Source organism: Nicotiana sylvestris, chromosome 7, assembly GCF_000393655.2.
Source record: "Nicotiana sylvestris chromosome 7, ASM39365v2, whole genome shotgun sequence".
Lineage (NCBI taxonomy): Eukaryota > Viridiplantae > Streptophyta > Magnoliopsida > Solanales > Solanaceae > Nicotiana > Nicotiana sylvestris.
In genome coordinates this window covers 39,997,112-40,006,587 of record NC_091063.1, presented here as the reverse complement: position 1 = coordinate 40,006,587, position 9,476 = coordinate 39,997,112, and the positions used below count along the sequence as shown (strand labels likewise).

The following is a 9,476-nucleotide window of genomic DNA, read 5'->3' as shown; positions in this document are numbered from 1 at the left end:
AGCCGTGGCTTTGCCCAACAATGAGGCCCGGAGTGTTGTTGCATTTCTCAAGAAAAGCATTTTTACAAGGTTTGGTACTCCGCGTGCAATCATAAGTGATGGGGGTCTCATTTTTGCAATAGAGCTTTCGATATTTTGCTTTCAAAGTATGGTGTCAAACACAAAGTTTCTACTCCCTATCATCCTTAAGCAAGTGGTCTAGTTGAAGTCTCCAACAGGAAAATCAAAAGTATATTGTCAATGACGGTAAATGCAAATAGGACCGATTGGTCAAAGAAGTTGGATGACGCTCTATGGCCTTATAGGACTGCTTACAAGACTCCGATTGGTGTGTCTCCGTATCGGTTGGTGTTTGGGAAAGCTTGCCATCTACCGGTAGAGTTAGAGCACAAGGCCATGTGGGCTTTGAGGAAGCTAAATCTTGAGTGGGATGTTGTAGCCAATTTTCGTGAGGAGCAGCTTAATAAACTTGATGAATTTCGATTCCATGCCTACTCCAGTTCGTCCTTGTACAAGGACAAGATGAAGTATCTTCATGATAAATATGCTCATGGAAAGGAGTTTAAAGTAGGTGATTTGGTTCTCTTGTTCAATTCTCGGTTACGTCTGTTTCCGGGAAAGCTTAAATCAAAATGGAGTGGACAGTTTGAAGTGGTGTTGGTGATCCCTTTTACTGTTCTTGATTTGAAAAACAAAAATGGAGATGTCTTCAGAGTTAATTGGCACAGGGTCAAGCATTATCTTGAAAAAATTGATGAAAGCCACGTGGTGGCACTTCTTCATCTCAAATGATGTGATGATAACCTGCGTCGTGCCGCGACGTTAAATTGGGCGCTTCTTGGGAGGCAACCCATGTGTTTTTCTTCTTGTTTTTATTTGATTTTTATTGTAGTGTAGGATTGATTTTTGGGCTAACTGCTTGTGAGATGTTACAGGATTGTGTTGCAGGATATAGTGGAAAAAAAGTGTTCAGGTCTTTGAAGTTGTGAAACGGCCACACTACATTTAGTGTGGACCGCACTAGTGAAAGAGGAAATGTCCAACTCTCTGAAGATTGCCACCGCGGCCACAGTACAGTTTGGTCCGCGGTGGACCACTGCGGCCGCATGGAATTTTGTGCGGACCGCAGTGGGTTGCCTGTGTAAATCTTTAAAAGGTTGTGTAGTGCGGACCGCGGTCCATTTTGTGCGATCCGCACTAGGGTAGGTAAGTTGGGCCCCAGGACTTTTTCTATAAATAGTACCTGAGGCCCGGTATTTACACTTTTCGAACCTTTGATTCTCTGAACCCTTAAAGCACTGTTCATCAACCCCTTTGCTCGTAATTAATTGTTCGGAACTAATTGTCATCTTTTCATCTCACATCTGGTAAATCTATTTCTTTTTAATTGCTTTAATTTTGTTATTTTCTTTTCCTTTTTGTTTTATTTGACTGTTATTCTTTTCTTCCTTTATTTTCCTTCATTGATTAGGTTAGGGTAGTTAATCTGTTGATTAAAATAGATTCAGTTAGTTAAATACACTTGGCAACATGTAGGGACACTAATTAGGTGAAAATTGGGCTAAAAAATCAAAATCTCGTAAACCCTAACTTAGTGCCACAGCTGGGCACTCAGTGCGGTCCGCGGTGCTTGTGTGCGGTCCGCAGTAACATTTTGTGCGGACCGCATTGATGAAAGTACTGAAAGCTAAACTTTGGGGACTACGGCCGCACTACATTTTGTGCGGACCGCAGTAGTCCCTGTGCGGCCGCACTACCTTTTGTGTGGTCCGCACTGCTTGGATACAGAGAGTGGGTAGTCTGAACCCCACCTCTGTGCGGACCGCATGGACATTATGTGCGGACTTCATGGCCATTATGTGCAGTCCGCATTGACACCTGTGCGGCCGCACACCATTTTGTGCGGTCTGCACTGCATGATTTCTGCAATAGTCTGCAACTAATTTTGCAACATTGCTTTCAACTGTCTACTGATACTAACAAACTCATTGAGGCGAAATCCTAAGTGAATTTTGACTTGAGACATGATTATGGGCTCGTCTTGGTCCAAATGATAGCTTGAACACCTCCATAATCTACCAATGATAAGATCCCTAGTCAACCCTTTTGAGCCTTAGACCTTTTCCCTTCAAGACCCATAATACAAGCCTATCCCATTCTAAAAGATACCCTCTCTGGGCACTCGATCTTTCCTTTAGCACATGGCAAAAGCATAAGTTTGGGGGGAGAGACGAGGATTGCAACAAAGTGGTAAAAAGGCGCAAAATGAAGAAAAGGAAAGGCAATGAAAAAGAAAGAAAAGCAAAAAGATAAAAAGAATGTTCAATGTGAAAAAGAAGAAAAAGGGACTCAAGAAAAGCAATGAATGAAAGGTGTGGAAAGTTGAAAAAAATGAGAAAAGGTTTGAAATGTATAAGAAAGAGTGACAGTGTGTCTCTCTAACCCCTTAGAAATAAGTGAAATGACTCAAAGAGTCAAGTGAATGTGTGCCAAATGAAACAAAAGAAGTGCATAAGGGAAGATGGAACCTACTTAGACCAAACATCTCCTACCCTGAACCAAAAGCCTTCACAATGTGTCCACAAAAGCCCTATATGATCTTGAGTTGAATAAAGCTTACATTAGTAGTGACTCACATAAGGGGCAAGCATATGGTACTTAGAGTCGGACTTGTGACTTTTTCTTGAGAGAGATGAGTGGATTTCCAAAAACCTCGTTCTGAGTGCCACTATTCTAAAGGTGAGTTTTGCTGAGGGAGAGTTGATGATGTATGAGTTTGGGTTCCACAATGACCAAAGTAATAGAAAGAGTTCTTTGATGTGTTGAGTCAATTCTTGATGCTCTTGTGTCGCACTTAATCCATGGAGTTTCAAAGAGTAAAAGTTGTTAATGATTCATTTGTATTGAGGGCAATTGTTAGTCCCAATTGATTCTAGTTGAGGTTACTTTAGGACAGCTGAAATTTTCTTGGATGTTCTCTTAAGAGGTAGGTCGTATTTTGTTTGCTTGAGGAAAATCAAAAGCTTAAGTTGGGGGGAGTTGATAACTCGGGATTTTGATGCATTTTATACTCCTTCTTGCTTATGTTTTGATTAGAAATTCGTACAAAATAGTCCCAAAAGGCTCACAAGTTGTGCTTGATTGCAGGTTTGATCAACAAAGTGACGAGATGTTAAAGATCAGCTCAAAAGGAGTGTAACTTGCACAAGTACCAAGATAAGACAAAGCTTAGGCAAAACAGGCCCAATGCGGCCGCACACCATTCTGTGTGGTCCGCACAAGGAGGTTCAGAAAGGTGGCATTCAGACAAAAAGGGCAATGCGGCCACACTAGGTTTTGTGCGGTCCACACTAGGATCAATGCGGCCACACTCGATTTAGTGCGGTCCACAGTAAGAAGGATCAGAGAGTTTCCAACTTCCGAGTTTCAAGCCAATGCGGTCCATGCTCCGTTTCATGCGGACCGCACTAGAAGCCTCCACGGCCGCAGTCCATTCTCTGCGGTCCGCAGTGCCTGAGTTCAGAGAGATAGGTTTTCAAGTACAGAGCCTTAGTGCTGCCGCACACCATTTTGTGCGGTCCGCACTAGCCCCGCAGGGGTATTTTTGTCCAGATTTTTTAGCTTAGTATAAATAACTTCTTTTCCCATTTTTAGGGTATCAGATACTTTTTAGCTATAGCTGCGCTCGTGGGTTCGAAGTCTTTAGCTATTTTGGGCAATTTTATCTACATTTCAACATTGAATCTTATTGTTTATCTTAGTAATTAATTAATATGAGATGTTCTTCATCTATTTCTTGCTTTTTTTCTTCAATTATGAGTAGCTAAACCCATAAGCTAGGGTTGTGGCTCAACCCTAGTGTGGGTAATTGATGGGTCTTGTGTTTTAGGGCTAGATTGACTATGGGTGTTTGATTTTTGGGCTAATTTCATGTTTAATTGTTGAATTAGTGGTTGCAAACACTAGTTTGTGTTTAGTTGACTTGAGCTCTTCTTGAGAAAGAGAGCTTGAGTCTCTGAAATTGGTCCAACAAGGAATTGGGGCATACTCAAGAGATTGATAGCTCCAATTAAAGGATTAAACCTCAAGAGAGTAATACCTGACTTGAACCTTGATTGCTTGCGCAAATTTGCATACCTAATTGGTCTTGAGAAAGTCAATTCGGGCAAAATCACTCGAACCACCGAGAGGTGTAGAGTGGGTAAAATCGTGTAACGATTATATCATACTCCCCAAATATGTCAATCATGCCTTAGACTCAAGTATCTGTTAATTGACCACCTAGGCGGAAGTCACTACCCTAGTGCCTTTTAAACCATTTGAGCAACCCGCAACATTTTACTCTTAGCTTATTCTAGTTTAATTCACCATTGTAGTTTGATAAAAGTAGAAGTAAAACAAAAATCCAAAAATGTTTAGAGGTGTAATTTGGAACACGTACACAACCCTAAATTAGATAGATACCTGTCTCCAACTTCTAGCTCTCTGTGGAGATCGATCCCGACCCTAAATCGGGTAAAAGCTGTTTCGATCCTCTCTCGCTACTCAATAGTAGTGCAGGGTAGGCTTTGATCATTGATCAACAATATAGTGTTGCAAAGTACCTAAACACATATAGTAGGAAGTTGCAGCCAGTGGGTGCTGAGCATTATTGACCGCCTGAACCATTTAAAATGGTGTGTAACAAGTCCTATTTGTGTCGAATATATGTGCAGAAGAGAACGCGTATACGGAACCAAATGGATGTTAGTACCATTTATGCGCGCAGATATGGTATATGCTCGCAAATAGGACACGACCATCGAAAATGTCCTTTGGGTGACAATAATAATCAAGCTCGTGGTAGGTGTTCTTCTATTGTGCCTAACTATCAATGAGTTTATGTTGTAATATTTAGTTATTTTGTTTATGTTGCAAGATTTATAAAATAAAATTATGTTTGTTAATTATGAGTTGAGCTTTTCCATTTCAGTTTTGTTAATGATAATTAAAAAAAATTATATATTCGGAAGAACTGGAAACAACATTGAAATTTCATAAAGCTCATTAATTTAATGTTAATTATGTTTGTTATTTTAAATATGTGTGTTGTCTTGTCGAACTGAAAAAGCTGCCAGACTGACATAAAGTTGTTTCGTACCCGTCAGAACATTTAACACACAAAACATAGCGCGGTTAAATACTACGCTATGTGTATATATAGTGCGGATAAATATTACGTTATATGTGTTGTCTTGTCGAACTGAAAAAGCTGCCCAACTGACATAAAGCTGTTTCGTACCCGTCAAAACCTTTAACACGCAAAGTATAGTGCGGTGAAATACTATGTTATGGATATATATAGCTCAGTTAAATACTACGTTATGTGTGTTGTCTTGTCGAACTGAAAAAGCTGGCCAACTGACATAAAGTTGTTTTGTACCCCTCAGAACCTTTAACACGCAAAGCATAGCGTGGTCAAATACTACATTATGTGTATATATAGAGCGGTTAAATACCACATTATGTGTGTTGTCTTGTCTATAAATAATGGGCTCATTCTAGTTATTTTCTGCGCTCAATAATAACTAAAAGCAAGTTTTTTTAATGCACAAATGTCTCAACCTCTTTATGTACCAAGGTGTAAGTGTGGAAAAATGCATGATGCAAAGTTGTTGGGATAATGGTGAAGCTGGACGCCGCTACTGGGAATGTTTGAACAAGTTTTATAAGGTTCCCGACAAATCCTATTTGCGATTTTGAGGTATGGGTTGATGAACTCTGTTATCAGGAATACTACAAAGAATCTTTGAATGATCTTAATAATTTGTGTTTAAAATAGTGGGAACGTGAAAGAGAACATAAAAGAGAGGTTGCGGAGTTGAAAGGGAAACTTAAAGAGGTAGAAGAAGAAAAAAATAAGCTGGAAGAACAACTTAAGTGGTTGGAGCAGAGAATAATGGGCGACAGGGACTAAACATTGACACGTATGTATTTAGTGTATCACTTTATCTTTATGCTTCCTGTGTCGTGTATTTTTATTAGTTGTATTGAATTTTCATTATGTTAAGTTGCTATGTTTGTGTTTGTGTTGTAGTATTAAACTAAATTAGTTGTAATGAACTTTATTTTTATTAATTGTAATGGAATTTAGGTTTTAATGCTTGTGTTTGTGTTGTAGTAAGAAACTAACTAATGAACGGAGAATTAAAAAAGTAATGCGCATATTATATAAAAATTATTGTTAATGTATATACAAAAATATTATTTACATCAAATACAAAAAACAAGGAAAGAAAATCAATGTGTCCCGCATCCAGTGTGCTTCAACGCAGCCGCTGGACTGAGGCGCATCCCATCCCGCCTGGGTACGCTATCAGGATCGTCATCATCAAGTTGCCTCCTAATAGCCGGATGCGCTGCATCATGAACATCAGTGGTGCTGACAGGATCGGTAAAAGGGGCTGTCAGTCCAGTAGAAACCTGTATAAGAATAGAAAGCTCAGTATAGCACAGTATCTAATAAGTCACAACAATTTAAATTGTCTTACCATGATATTGTCGGGCTCCTGAATGTAATCATCTGTCACAGCCATGTCAGCATCCTGTTCAACCTTAAAAAGGAAATTAATAAAGTTATGGAAAATAAAGACAAATTGTAATTCAATACTAAGAAAACCATACCTGCACCTGTGATGATGAACCATAACTCAGTCGGTGCCCACTATGTAAATCTCGGGTTGGCCGCTTCTCAGCAACAGTAGACGGGCCTGAAAAGTATGTATCCAATCGACTCTAGAAAGGTCCGTGCTCATAATCAATTAGTGACCTGACGGGGTCACCTACAAAGTCCCTAGAGTGAGATCCATCCCAAGGCTGTATGACGGTATGTCCGTCTCATGTAGGCCACCCGGCAGATCTGCAGCAACATCATCAGCAGGGGCCTCAACGCCCCCTTGCTGGGGACCACCTCCTCTCCACCCACCGCCACGTCGTCCGGCACCCCCGACTCGTCGGGCACCACCACCTCGTGCGACACCAGCGCTTCGCTGGTGCTCCTTTGGCTCCATATAATCAGGCATGTGTGTCAAACACTAATCCTCCTGGGCTCGCTGCAGTGTCTAGGCAGCCAACTCTACAAATCGACGGCTATAATCCTACAAGGCGGCCGTAGGATCGCCGACATGATCCTGCATCTACAGTCCCATCTAATAGACTAAATGTAGTCTAATAGCCTGCACAACGTATAAAATATAAACTACATATATTGCACTAAGTTACATTTATATAATTAATAATAACAGAAAACATACCAGGGCCTCGTGTCGCCCGGCGTATGAAACGTACCGACCGCCAACCTGATGAATAGGGTTCCCGATAAAAAGTCGGGTAAAGTGGCGGTACCAGGACATATACCTCTCAATAGCCACCTCCTGGATCTGTGTAGGTGGGGGCGGAATCATCTGATCTCGCTGGTCCCAAATATGGATCTGCGCCGCTAACCATGCCATAAATGCGTCTTCCGCCCTAGTACGATCATCCCTCTGATAATGTCTAGGCTCCCATATAGGCCCGCTTGGTATATATTGCAGGCGTCCAAACTAGCGAAGTACTCGCTCCGAGGCATGATGCTCCACAATATTGAGGCATATGAGCGGGGTAGAAGTGCTCCAAATCAATCGGCCGACCTAGCAATAAGCTGGCAGACCAACTATCAAATCATCGTTGTTTGGCGTCCAGATGAACTATCAAATAAGAACACAAAACATGAGTATGCGCAACACTAAGTTACTCTATACCAGGTAAGTTTAGGTACATATTTACCTGTGCGCCCTCCAACAGATCCAACACATCCCTGTAGAGGGGGAGATTATGATGAGCACCATACTCTTGTGAAAGTGTACGGCGGAGAACCCACCTCCTGGCTAGAGGGAGTTCCGGAGGTGCCACATCAGGAGGTAATTGTGGTAGAGGTGGCTGAAACTGTAAGAACCGCTTCCAGGCCCAAACCTAACATAGAAAGTTGACGTTGGTTTAAGATAAATTCTAACTAGGTAGAGTTGGAACTGATGAACAGATTATTCGAATATGTTATCACTTGTAGAAGCGGCAGAAAACTACAAACATCTCTCTGAGTGCCCATGCTCGCCCAGCACATCTGCCTGTACATGTAGGCGAGAACAGCAGCACCCCAGCTGTAATAGGGTAACTCATCTAGCAGCTGAATATGATGAAGAAATATCAGGCTGACTAGGTTCCCCGAAGTGTTCGGGAACAAGACCTCTCCAAATAGAAGAAGCAACAACAACCTCGTATACCAGGGTAATATGTATCTACTCTATATCGTCGGTGATATGGGGTGGAGTACCTCAAGGTACTGTCTAATAATGGTCAAAGACAACCAACTGGCACCCAACGAAAATGTCTCGTCCTGTGGCCTGGAACCCATGAGCTGCTGCAGCATGTCCAAATAATCATCGTGTGACATAGATCTCATAGCAATAGGTAGTGAAACGGCCATGCCATCAACGAGCAGGCCATATAAAACCTCCTCCTACAGCGTGATGGTGGCCTCGCCAATGGGCCGATGAAAAGTGTGCGTCTCCGGTCGCCTCCGCTCAATCAACGCCGTGATCAAAGCCCAGTCGAGCTGCATCCGCTCGATCTTAATAATCCTATAAAATCCCTTATCCTGTAGGCGCTGGACTACATGCTCGTGGAGATCTCTAGGCCTCAAAAAATCCCACAGGTCGTCCACTCTCCTAGCGCGGAGAGTCTGGGATAGTAACTCCCCGTCCCATATATAAGAGGACCTATGATCGCCCTGTAGCACTAATATCTCATGAGGGTAAGGGCCGTGATGTATAGGCGGCGCGTCCATGTCGTCAACTGTAAATTAAACAACATTAATTGTATGTTAATTATTTAATTGTACAAAGTATATATACCTATTGGGTTCCAGGCTCGATATTTGAGGCCCAGCAACACCAAATTATCATGAATATTTATGTGTGTCAAATTCAAAATTTTGATAATTTTGTATGTGCTTGTTTTATAATTTAAATTCTTAATTTTTAATTACTTAATTGTACAAAGTATATATACCTATTGGGTTCCAGGCTCGATATTTGAGGCTCAGTAACACCAAACGATCATAAATAATTATGTGTGTCAAATTCAATATTTTGATAATTTTGTGTGTGATTGTTTTATAATTTAAATTCTCAATTTTTAATATATAATTGTACAAAGTATATATACCTATTGGATTCTAGGCTCGATATTTGAGGCCCAGTAGCACCAAACTATCATGAATAATTATGTGTGTCAAATTCAATATTTTGATAATTTTGTATGTGTTTGTTTTATAATTTAAATTCTTAATTGTTAATATATAATTGTACAAAGTATATATACCTATTGGGTTCCAGGCTCGATATTTGAGGCCCAGTAGCACCAAACTATCATGAATAATTATGTGGGTCAAATTTAATATT

General features: G+C 40.9%; 1 protein-coding gene across 1 annotated transcript; it reads left to right on the top strand.

Annotated features, from left to right (window-relative positions):
• The first annotated feature begins 396 nt into the window (after positions 1–396).
• On the top strand, positions 397–792 carry LOC138873024 (uncharacterized). The gene has a single exon (XM_070151453.1). It carries the CDS (start codon positions 397–399, stop codon positions 790–792), a length of 396 nt encoding a protein of 131 aa, XP_070007554.1.
• The last annotated feature ends 8,684 nt before the right edge of the window (positions 793–9,476 follow it).

Coding starts and splice junctions, on each gene's coding strand:
- LOC138873024 (XM_070151453.1), top strand. CDS start 397: ATGTGGGCTTTGAGGAAGCTAAATCTTGAGTGGGATGTTGTAGCCAAT.